The 12,809-nt window shown below is 38.9% G+C and overlaps 1 protein-coding gene across 1 annotated transcript; it reads right to left on the reverse strand.

Moving 5' to 3' along the window:
- Positions 1-3,401: 3,401 nt before the first annotated feature.
- On the reverse strand, positions 3,402-12,449 carry tacc3 (transforming, acidic coiled-coil containing protein 3). The gene is made up of 17 exons (XM_015007712.2): positions 12,309-12,449; positions 10,821-10,983; positions 10,550-10,677; positions 9,989-10,026; positions 8,928-9,903; positions 8,550-8,580; positions 8,336-8,462; positions 8,192-8,253; positions 7,985-8,115; positions 5,949-6,021; positions 5,750-5,869; positions 5,590-5,657; positions 4,896-4,939; positions 4,640-4,800; positions 4,448-4,554; positions 3,642-3,762; positions 3,402-3,563 (listed from the first exon to the last, which is right to left on the reverse strand). Exons 2-17 carry the CDS (start codon positions 10,980-10,982, stop codon positions 3,498-3,500), a joined length of 2,415 nt encoding a protein of 804 aa, XP_014863198.2. The 5' UTR covers position 10,983; positions 12,309-12,449; the 3' UTR covers positions 3,402-3,497.
- Positions 12,450-12,809: the final 360 nt, after the last annotated feature.

The following is a 12,809-nucleotide window of genomic DNA, read 5'->3' on the forward strand; positions in this document are numbered from 1 at the left end:
AAACATCCCAAGCCTTAAAAAAAACAAAACAGTTTCTTAGCTGTTAATGTTTCTAGGTGTTTGGAAAATTATCCGTTTAAAAACCTGTGGATTGTTAAGTCACATTTCAGGTGCACCTTTTACCTAACAACCCAACCAGAGAGCTCCAGTACTTTTGGTCAACTGGAAGGAGCTCAGAAAAAAATGTAATGAACATGTTTTGTAGTCACAAGTTGCAAATATTTTACACCAAGTTAACTAAATGTTCATTCTCTTGAAACAGATTTCTTTAATTTTATGGGGGTTTTGTCAGTTAAATGCATTGTCAAATACATTTTAATTATCAGAAATATATTCAAAATAGGGCTGAAATGATTACTCGAATGATTCGAGTATCTCCATTCTTAAAATTACTCGAGGAAAATGTATCTGACTCGAAGCTTCGTAAGTTATGTTTTATTATTTAGCGCACCGTGTTCCTGCCGGGTCGTTATTTGCGTTGCACATCGCTCCCATTTCCGCTTGAGTTGTTGACAAAAGCTAACTGTTAGCATCATAACGTCCAGTTTTCAAGTTCGGCCTTGGAAGATTTTATTTATTCATGATTATGTCCGGGTTTTTGTCGTTTTTCGGGGGACCAATGGGCTCTTTGCACCTCAGCTTCCGCGTTCGGGGTAAAGCGGCTCGATTGTTTCCGATCCAATACAAATATCATTTACATCAGGTGCTTGCAGGGCTTGGCCAAGGTTTGTACATTGATCCGAAGCCCCAACCAGTCAGCTGGAGAAAGGTTTTAAGATGTTCGCCTCGTTATACATTCACTGACACGAAGGTGAGTTTTACTTAAACTTTGTGGCTAACATTAACGTTAGCTTATGCTAGTAGGCAATATTCTCGGACATTGTTCTTGTAAAATGTGCTATTTAAGTATCTAAACATTCTAACGGACAATGTATTTATCTTATTTTCAAGTATATTATGTGTGTTTATTGTCGTTAGTGTCACAGACTAACGGGGAGGTTCCGGTTCGGGCTTTTTACTTCCGAGCTCAACAAGCCTGATAGCTTAACAGTAGCGCAGCTCTGGTGTCAGAGATCTGGTTCAGCTGTTCAGGTTCAAAGTTGCTGCTTTTAGAAAAATATGACCGTGTTGCTTCATGTCTCCGTGTTATTTCGTTTTATTACCTTTGCATGTGTCTTGTTCAGAGCTCAGATAGGACGGTGTTTACAGCAGGATGTACAGGCGGATCAGTTGCTCGGCTGTCTGGCTCTGGTCTGCTCTCTCGTTCCCATAAACTCTTTCAGGCTGAATATAGAAGTGATTCCATGGAAATAACTCAGGGAGGCTCCTTTATTTACCATCCGTATCCCCGGTAGTTTTAGGCTGATCCGGAGTGAAGTGAAGGCTGCAAACTTTGCTGTGCGGCGTTAGCTGGTAGCGACAGATATTTACAAGCCATCTTCTTAATTCAGAATCGCTTGGAAATTAACGAAAACTTAAAAGCCCATTATATTAGGAAGACAACAATGTTAATAGTATTGTTTTTTTGCATCTGAAATACGACTTAGTCTTTTCTACCAGTCATGGTAACTGAAAGCGGAAAAAAGTGAGCCGCATTAGCCCCTGGAGATGTGACGTCAACGCCTTAGGTGCAAAGAGCCCATAAGCATCCTTAAAATGACGGGAGCGATGCTTGGGGTACGGCAGCTTTTCTCTTCCCGGAGCTGCTGATTCAGAGCGAACGGCGGAATTATTTATACAGGTGAGCGGATAGACTGCTGGCGGCTGTGTTTTAGATGTGTAGCTTAACGGACAAACCGGAAAAATAAATTTCATATTATCCCGGTCATAAATGTGTGGCAGAGCGCATCGTGACGGTACGTAACTGGTAGATGTTTCTGTATTACCAACTATGGCATCAAATCTGTCGCTAACATGAACACAAGAGATATAAATGTCTGGGCAAGGTGACAGTTCGTCTGTTAAACTGAAGATTAATACATAAACCAAAAGCTGGAGTACAGACATTTTTTATGAGCGTATTTGTGAGCCTGCCTCTTTATTATTAAATTGAATATAATTTCAGATTTTTGTATTACTTTTCTCCAGGTTAACTTATAAAGTGAGCTATTCTTACAGGTTAATTTTCTAAAATACAGAAAAGTTATTGTTAGGGAAGCTCAAACGTGAAAATTTTGACTGACATTGCTATCCAATAGTAATACAGCTGTTATGTTAGATTTACCCATGTTTTATTTTATCTCTTATCTGATTACTTGATCATCATAAGAATAATCAATAGATTACTCATTACTAAAATATTTTACAACATCCCTATTTCAAAATATGTAAATGGAAATTACTGTGACATGACCTGCCTTTACATTAGCCTTAAAATTGAGGAATTTGATATTTCAAAAGGAAATTTGCTTTATGTCAAATAATGTGAAAAGATCGTTTTTTGGCGCTGATGAGGTAGTTTCAAAATTACTTTGCGAAGGGTCATGTGATCAACAACCGGATGCTACTACTGGATAAAACGCCTAAATTTATTCATGTGTGATTCTAATTATATTTCTTGTTTAATGGAAACGCTGTAATTGCGGAATTGTGTTTTTTCAGCTTTAGTGGAGTATCAACAGTTTTGTACATGTTTGTAATGGAAATACAGCAATGGTAACAGTTTTAAGTTTGTAAAAGTTAGCTGTAGTTTTAAGAATCTTTTATATTAGTCTTGTGCTTTATTCTAATTACAAGAGAAACAGAATTGCACTGCTTTATCCATAAAACAGATAATCACGTGACCTGGTTACACTGTGGTAACAAATCCACATCAAACTTTTAGTTTTTAAATTTAATAACTGAAAGAACCTTTAAAAAAACAAAACAAAAAAAAACTAGGATTCGCTTGTGAATCTGTTCCTGTTGGTTAGGGGTGCAGAATGGGATTCATGTCAGGGTTTGCCCCGGTGTCCTGTCTCCCTTTGAGTGGGTTAAAGTGTGTGTGGGTGAGTGCCGGGTCGGTCGTGTCCAGACACAGGTTCTAGTCTCACGGTGGCTCTTTAGATGACTGACGTGTACACCGACCGACCCTGCAGCATCTTCTCCCCCTCCAGCCTCATTCAGGTCCCATCTAGGTAGGGTTTCCTTTCACCATTCAGGAAGCGCATTGTGCCGCTGTGGGAGTGATGCGACAGGAGCCTGTGATTGCTCAGGGAAGAAGGGGAGCTTTGTGTTGTTTAGTTGCAGGAACCAGCGTTGGCTCCAGACAGATGACGGGACAAAACGGCGAACACCGAAAACTATAACGATGCTCTAATGTTACATCGGCGTCCATAACTACTGGATACGTGTTACAAGTGGAGCAGAACACTGCCCTCTAGTGGTGCCTGCTTAAATAAAATGAGACTTTAGAGAAAATATTGAAATTTGTAAAGTGTCTTTATTATACAGTCTATTAAAACACAAAAAAGAACAAACAAAAGTGAAGCAGAAACAAAAAGTATTTAGAGTTGAGCTCAACCTTTCTGCACTTTGGATATTAGCTCGTCGCAGAGCTTGGTGAGCTCCTCCACTTCTTTTTCCTGAAACAAATTGACATGTAGATTTTTAAATTTTTAAAAAATATATATATAAATCAGTTCACACTGATGATCACTCACTTTCTGATCAAGGCTTTTCTCCAGCGACTGAGTCTTCAGCTGCTCCCGCCGCAGCTGAGCCTGAAGAGCCGAAACCTCCGCCTTATATTTCGATCGAACTTCAGCAATTTCCTCATTTGCGCTAAAAAAACAAAGTAAATTTTAGTCTCTACAGCCAAAACTATTTATTAGATTAACGGTGATGAATGGCCTACTGAAATAATAGCCAACCAATTTGGTAATCATTTGTTCACTGAACCATATAAACTAAAAAAGAGGCCGTTTGCTGAAAAAAGAAGAAAAAAAAAACAAGAAAAAGAAAAAAGAGCTGCAATTACTACTCAACTACAAAATACTAGTACGATGGTGTGTTACTGTAGATGAAATAAATACAAATAAAAACTCAAATTTAGACACTAATCTCAGAACTTATCTAGGGAAAAAAATCTTGAAAAATTCAGTTTGGAAAATCTAAAATTTGCTACAAAATACTTTTGAAAGTCAAATTTCCAAGTTTTTTTTTGTTTTATTTCCATCCATGATGGCCCGAATACGCCATAATACTTTTAAAATGCTAGAAGATTACTTGAAGCAAAGGATGCATCTGCAACTAAAAAATACAAACGCCATATTATTTTAGGCAATATAATATTTTCTTATTTAAAAGGGGAATTGATATTTTATCTTTAAAAGTATTTCCAATATTGTAAAAAAGAAAGTTTAAATGAAGAAATCTGATGAATTTTTGTAATCGATTAATCAATAACCAAAATAATAGTTAGTTGCTAATGCGCAGCTAAAACCAAATCCGAGTTTTGGCGTCTTACAGGTTGATCTTCTCCTCGGCGTGAGCCTTCAGCGTCTGGTAGCGCTGGTCGCCCTTTTTTATCCTTTCCAAGTAATCCTGCGCGCAGGATTTCAGCGTCTCTTCATTCTGGCAGAGGAAGAAAAAGGATTTTATTCGTTTCTTTTTGCTCCCATCCAGAACCAAAATGGCAGCGTTCCTCTGAGAATCGGACCTTTTTGTAGCCCTCCACCACCTCCTTGTACTTCTCCAGCCTCTTGAACATTTCGCCCAGCGACCGCTCCATGGCGTTCAGGTCGCCAGACACCTGATCCTTCTCCATCAGAGCCTGGCTGAGCTTCTTCTGCGCCTCCTCCCGCTCCTTCTCCTGACTCACTAATTTATTCAAGAGGAAAAATAAAATACTTTTAGGGTTTTTAAGGAAAACAAAAACCAGAGGAATAAATCAGATGTGCTTTATATAAACTCACCATTCATATTTGCAATCAGCAGCTCAAACTCTGCCATTACTTTTCTATTGAAGAAGATTTTACATGAAATTAGAGTTCAGATAGTTCAGTTTGACCATCCTCATGTTCTATGAATAATAACAAATCCAAAGTGGTTTTTATAAGTGGCCCTTAATTAAAATAACTACTTTAAAATCCGTAAAAGTGAAGAAAATAAAGAGAGGAGCATTTTGATAATACGCTGTAAAATTATGTACAACTTTACCTCCCAACCCCAAAAAAGAATATCTTAAAAAAATTAAAAGAGACCAAAAAGTTCAAATTAAAACAAACAAAAAACATTTTGGTTAAAAATGATTTTAAAAGAAACGATACAGAATAAGGTTCAAAATGTAATAAAAGGGAATCTGAGAAATGGCAGAAGTAATCATGTTTGTCATTTCAAGTTATTCTGATTTTTAAGCTGAATTAAAACATTTGTAGAGCAATAATGAATATTATAATTTTTTTCATTCATATTTAATTACACAGCTTGTTGTGGTTACTGTACTATCAATGTATTTACCATATTTCAAAGTAGATAAAGATGCAGAAGGACTTGAGTAGCAAAACTTAACATTTTATTTTTCTAGACCTAAATATCATTAAAACTAATTCCAAGCAGCTGAGAAAGTTTGTAAAAGCAAAAAACGTAAAGTTAGCATTCAAAGCTCACCTCATTTCTTGACCATCGTCTTGCAGCTTTTTAACCTTGGCGTTCCACTGATCCTCTTTCTCCTTGGCCTGTTTGAAAAAGTTTAAGTAACTTTTATTATCTTCACATTAAATCTGATTAATGAGTGAAAACAGAACCAGAGTGGCATAAAAATCCAAACCTCTGCCTGCACCCTGGCGATGGCAGCATCCATGTCCTGCTGGCTGTACTTCAGAACCTCTATGATGGCTTCCTCTGCAGGTTTGGGGAACGGAGGGATGAGGCTCTGCAGGATTGGAGGCTGAGAGCCAGAAGAAGAGACGGATGAGAACCAGGCAGGAGCTCCGACACCAAACTGTTTGACTCGGATTCAGACTCACTGCAGCCGCTGCGTCCTCCACCAGTTTGAAAACATCTTTCTGTTCGGCTGACTCCTTCTCTGCTTCACTGAACCTGTAAGGTAATTATCATGTTAATGTCTAAAAGAAACTGAATGTTGTGGAAGAAGTTCTCTCCTAACTTGGCAGGTTAAAGGACGGCTATCATGCATTTTCCCGACACGAAGTGCTATAGAAGTAAAGTATATTATGTTCAGTTGTTAAAAATGAGCATAACTCAAAATAATTTTAGTTTTAAAATTGGCCTCCGTCTCTTTAAGAAGCTCCTACTCTTTCCGACACTTCAGCACATCATAGCAATGCTTCTGAACTAAAATCACTCCAACCATAAACTGCTTGATGCTCATTTTTCCTAGAGGCTGATATTAATATCATCATGCAGCATTTTTAGCCCGGCCATTTAATTCCCTTTTTCTCACATAAACCAGTTTAATTTGGCCAAGCCTTTAATAAAACTGCTCCTTCCCACATATATTTTAACCTTTATGGAAAAAGTTGCCCATTTCAAACTGTTGCCACCTTTAAAACCCACAATGTCGGCGCTCCAGCTCATTAAAACCCTGATTTTACTTCAACAAGCTGACAAAATCCTTCCCGCATGTCATTTAAAGACAACATTTCTGCTTTTATTTTAGCAACACATAACTCTATAAAGGTCAGGGTCATTCAGCTACAGCAGGATCCCTTTAAATAGCAGACGAAACTCACAGGGTTCCTATAAATCTTCCCTTGGGACATTCCAGAACTTCTGTAACCTGAACCACACCTACATGTTGAAGCTTTTACCTTTAAGGGTAAACGCTGCAGCTGATTTTAACATAAAGTCTCTAAGGTTTGTTCTAAAAGTTACAGTGTAGATGTGGGATGGAAAATTTTAAGGTTACAGTGAATATGAGTGAATCAGCATGTAGCAAGCAGTGTTATGGGTTTTGCTCATGGGAAAGTTTTATGAACTCTGTATTACAATAGAGTTATTTAATCGTTTCTCGTTTGTCTGCTATGCACTCCCACCAACGTCCTTGAATGTTTAATTTCCCGTATGAAAGAAGACGTTTGTGCTTGCAATCCACTTTGTAACCAAGTAGATTGTCAAACAAACCGCTTTCAGAGTCTGACGCTGCAAAGCCTGACAATAAATGTTGACAGAGAAAATGTATCCTCTCTCTGGTTTTTGAAACAGTTTCTCTTCACTCTGTTAAGGATAATTTCCACAGCAGACGTCTCTCACGTAAAATAATGTTTGGCAGCAGAGTTGGGGTGTTTTCACACCTGATAGTCCAGTAGACTCAGTTTGATTCGGGACCAAAATTGCAACTTTTGTTACATTTTCAGCTGCTGCTGTTCTCTGTGTCAAACAAACCAAACCTTTTGAAACATATGTTCCCCTCCCCGCCTCTGGGGGCGCTGCAACAATTACCACTGAAGAAAATGGCACCAAAACCTCTGAAGACGACATTACTTTAGAAATTTCTTCCTCAGTAAACGTAAACAATAATGAAGCAGGGTCAGATTTTAGTGGTTGTGCGATTTCTGCCACCAATGTTCGACTCTCACGTTTGTTTTGGTTGTTTCTACCCACAATGCCCTGCACTGCAGTTCACTTCCTGCTTTTGGAGCAGTCTCCAGTCCGCCTGGCTTTCACATACAGATTGAACTGCATCAAATTTCACTTCATCCGAACAGAGATCGAGGTTTTCAGGCGGACCAGGAATCGCATCAGTTTGATTTCATGTCCACACCTTTGCAAAACAAACCGAACTTTCTAGACAAACAAACTGCAGTTTGACTCAAGTGGACTAAAAAGGGATATTCATCTTTAGCTTAATTTGTTTGGCTACATTTTTAAATGAAACAAGGGTTACAAGTATTGCTTGTAACCCTTGTTTTGTATTTATCAATATTTTATTGATAAATAAAATATTTTCAGATGCTTATGGGTGGTGTAATGTATGCAAGGGTCTCCTCTAGTATCCATTGGCAACAAATCAGCATAAATGAAGACAGCAGTACAAGCGTACCATGCAGAAAGGCCAGCAGGGGCAGCAGAGAGCAGCTGAGCAGCAGGACCTGCAGGTTTCTTTGGGCTTTCTCTCAGAAGCGGATCAAACTTTAGGTACAACGACTGCTTCCTCAGTGCGGACTCCTTAAACTGCTCAGGGACAAAAAAACGTTTAAATATCTTCACAGCAGAAATGCAGATAATTTAGCTACCGTGCCGTACTTACACTGCTGCTGGAGCCAAACTGTTCCAGGTAATCAATCTGCCCATCAAAGTCGTTGGCCATGACTGGAAGAGAGCAGCAGTAAAGTTAGAACAAATACGGATCCGACAGATTTCCAGCATCAGGAGAGCAGCAGCTTTCACTCACACATGCTTCCAGGAACAAACTCTTCATTGGAGTCCAGAGGGCTCATCTGATGCTCGAAAGGAACCTGGGGTTTCCGGCTCCTGCATTCACCTTCCAGATCTTTCTCTGATGCCACGCCATCTCCCAGCTGACATTTAAGGGGAATTAAAGTTTGTGTAAATAAGCAAAGAGAGAAGGAAGTTTGAGAGCTGCAACAAACTGAATCTCTGCTCACCGAGGCTTCATGAGGCAAAATCTCTGCAGCCCTGCAGGGAAAAAAATAACAAAACAACTCAGATCAAGGCCAGAGTTACAGAAAATGTTTTCTTTGTAAGTTTTCTGGCATCCAACAAATAACTAATTTTGGTAATTCTAACTGGGCTAAAATAAATTTTAAAAAAAAGTTTGTTTTAACTTCAGACAGTAAGAAAAAAATTGTGAATTTTTATTTGGTGTGTGAAAATATTTGGTTTCAACTGTAAATAACTAATAAATTTAGGCTTTTAATCAAACATATAATTGCATTTTATAACAGTGGAATTTGAATATCAAACACTTTATTGAAATTCAAGGATTTTTCAGGATTTCAAGGACCTGCAACAGATTTACTCACTTCTCCGATGATGCAGCTTCCTGTTTCTCCGGATTGTTTATTTGTTCTGTGGGATCCGGTTCCTGTTGCACGGGGCTGGGAATGCTGCTGGGAACGCCGCTGGGAACGCCGCTGCTCTTTGGAGAGTCGGCGATGCTCGTTTTGGTGCCGAATGGATTGAAATTCGGATCATCGAACTTCTCAAAGTCGAAGGAGTAGGAAGTTTTGGGAATCGGAGCGTCAGCAGCGTCACTGGGTCCGGCTTTCCCAGCGGACTCTTCGGATGGTTTAGGATCAGACGCCGGTTTTAATTCTTTACGTTTTCCATCGGTGGATCTCTTGCCGAGCTTTTTAGGCGGCGGCTTCCGCTTGACTTCGGCGCCATCGCTGAAGTTGAACTCGAGTTTGATCTGCCCCTGTGGAGGAAGGATTTTCTCCTCGTCAGGAGCTTCAGCAAGTTTGCTTTCCTCTGCAGGTGGATCGTCATCGGCCACCTTTTTTCCAACTCCAACAGGTGAGTTCTGGATTTTAGAGCCTCCGGACTGGAAAGGGTCGATTGTGTCGAGGTTGTCAAAATCCAGCTTGTAGGATCCCTTTGCTGGAAGAGAGGCGTCCTCGGTGAAACTGCCCGATGCTTCCCGTTGACCAGAGCTTGCAGACACTTCATCAGGTTGCTTTTCGTCAGGCGTAGCCGACATGACGTCCTTTTCTCCCGTCGCCACGTTCACGATGACCACGCTGCTCTCTGTGGAGACGTCCGCCAGCGAGTTTTCCATGGACTGTGTGAAGGGCAGCGTGTCGTCCAGCAAGGCTTCGGCTCCCGGCTCCTCTGTGGGCGTCTGCCGGGCCTCGCTGGGATCATCGGCAGGCCTGACGGGAGACACCGGCATCTGTTTGGAGCCCTGGAAGGGATTCATGGTGTCTAGGTTATCAAAATCCAGCAGGTAGCCGCCTCTGCTCTGAATCGGCATGTTGTCGTCAGGAAACGATGACGGATCTGATGGGAGAGCAAATTTATTATCGGTTGATTTATACACAGGACTAAGGAATAAGGTAAATAGTTTATTTCTCAGATAAATTACCTTGTTTTGGAGGTTCAGTTGGTTCATGTAGTGGGGTGCTGGAAAAAAAAAAAAAAAGGTGTTATTTAAGCCTGTCGCAAATAATCAGTTAAAATTAACTTGATAATTTCCGTTATGATTACAAATATTTTTTAAGGACAACTTTATTTTCAGAGACATTGTTTTATTTATATTTTAGTTGTTTTTTTAAGCTTCATTTTTAATCAAAGTATTGTATTCTTGCAAAGAACGTCATAATTAAAACAGCGCATAGAACAGATGGTGTAAGTGAGTTTTGTTTCTGTTTTATTTATTGCTTTTGGTTGTTTTGTTTTATTATGGATATTGAAAGCATCTTCCAGTTCCAGTGCAGACTTGTGACTTGTGTAAAAATATTTAATTTATTAGTCTCAAAAAAGGTGAATTTGCATTATTATCATGCCATTATATGACTTGAAAATAGTGTCTAAGTTTACAATTTTATCCTAATAATTTCTGGGACAAATCATCAACCAGTAAAGTTTGTTAATGTGACAGACTTGGTGTTACTTTTTCTTTTCAAATTCATAATCCATTTCTTACTCCGATTTCTCCAAATTATAGGAGCCGATGGCTTTCATGTTCTCGTCCACACTGGGCATAACGACGGAGCTGCTGGGGGAAAGAATCCTTCTAGTCACCGGATCTCTTCTGGGGGTCTGAAAAGAAACCTGAACAAAACCATTTAGTCAGTGAAGTATCATCACCTGCTGCAAAATCTATTAAAAAACATCATTTTAAACCTGACTGCGTTCATAACTCGTAGATCTGAAGTTGCATGCTGTGCTCGATGAATTAACTAACAGTTCTGTACCTTGGAGTCCCTCGGCATGGTCTTACTGGGCAGGTTCTCCGTCTGACGCAGGATGGACGGCCTCCCTGTGGGCTGATCCAGGGAAAATATGTCCTGAGACAAGCTGCTGTGCTTTCCTGCTGGGATGACCGCAGAGTTCTCTTTGGCATCCACAGAATTCATCCTGTTAGAGAAGAAGAAGCAAAATGACGTTTCATGGGGGATTTAACGCCACTCTGCGTGAGGCGTCACTCTGAAAGCTGCATGCAGATGATAAGACTCTTCCTGTTGAGGCTCGTGACAACACAGTGATCCTGTAGTCAGTAAAGAAACTGAGGCCGCACTGTTGTGTTTGATTTGAAGACCATTTTTATTTTTAAGGAAATGAAAGAGAACACAATTTGTGACTTGGTTGTTTTCAGGAGAAGAAAGAAAATATAATCAAGTTAAGATAGGAAAATGTTTTTGTATGGTAGCCTGACGCTGTGGTTCTCAAATTGTGCAATAGGTCTGGATATTTTGGTATCACCCAATTATAAAAAGTTAAATATGAAGCCATTTAGTTAGAAAGTAGAGTTGATAAATGGAGATGTCAGAAGGTTTTGGATATGAAGAAAGGCTGTTTATGAAGCATCTGAACTGATTCACAAAATAGCCTGGGGGATGGGTGTGCAGTTTATGTGATAAGGGCAATAAAGAAAACAAAAACAAGAAGACCAAAACTGTTTTAGTGTAGCCGTTTGCAAAACAGAAATTAAACTAAAATTTAATTAGTTTAATACATCACCAAAAAGTGAAATTCTAACTTATTGTTGAGGTTAAAAAATAATAAAACTGCATTGCCACGATATGACCACCAGGTGGCACTGATATCATTACTTAAACTAAACGGATAACATTCAATTTCAGGGGAAAAAAACATGTAACTACGCAACAAAAATAACTTTCAATAGATTGACATACATCTCAAACAGCAACTGAAATTATCACTGAGAAATACAAGGACAAAACGCTTATCCTAAACACAATGTTCACCTTCAGCAAATCTTTTAAGTTTTAGTTACTTTAATCTTCTGTTTAACACACATAAAAATTAGATTTATTCTAAGATACAGTAATATCTCACTTTTACCATTTATTCCAATGATAAAGATGGGTCAAAAAATAAAAAAAAACAGGCGTACTGATATGACTGCAGACTGAAACCCTGAAAATTGATTGTGAAGTCATGTAGCTGTTAGCATGTGAATCACATCAGCTGAACGATCTCATGTTTTCCTCTCTGTTTAATTATAAATACTTTTACGGTACATTTTACCACTAACATCCATTCACGTTAAGCTTCAACACGGTGTAAAGTAAAAGTTTTTTTACATTAACAAAGACATCGTCAAGAACAGTTAGCATTAGGCTAACTGTTAACGGAAAAACTACAACCAGTTTAAACTGAGAAAACAATTCAAACCCGTTACACACTGAATTAAGATAAGGTCAAAATTCACCACCTACCTGAACAATACTGATCACTCAGTTTGAAACGACAAGACCTTTTCTGGATGTATTAACGGTAGTATCAGCAGTAAATACTGACTACTATTTATTTGAAAATCCCTCTCCAGTGTCTGGAGCATACGCAGCCGTTTGGAATTTAAAAGTCATGAAACGCACCAATCAAATTGATCCAAACGTTCAAACAAGATGCGCTTCCGGGTTAGGCAGCCAATCATATCAAAGAGCTCATCCAAAGATGACAGACGTTCCAAGATAGTGTTTGATCCAAGTAGGTGTGAGGTTGAGGTTACCACGCAATTCTCATAAACATTCAATTATTTTCATGACAGGATGTTATTTGAACTCCTTTTTATAGATGATCCTGATTTCTTTATCACAGTCTATACTGGCTTAGTTAAGAAGCTCTATTTTTTTTAATTATGACACTATCGCTTTAAAATAATAAACCAGGACCTTTCCACTCTAACAAAAGTAAAAAAATCCATTTAAAAATTATGT

This window comes from Poecilia mexicana, unplaced genomic scaffold, assembly GCF_051168715.1.
Source record: "Poecilia mexicana isolate PSO_F unplaced genomic scaffold, ASM5116871v1 scaffold_22, whole genome shotgun sequence".
Taxonomy (NCBI): Eukaryota; Metazoa; Chordata; class Actinopteri; order Cyprinodontiformes; family Poeciliidae; genus Poecilia; species Poecilia mexicana.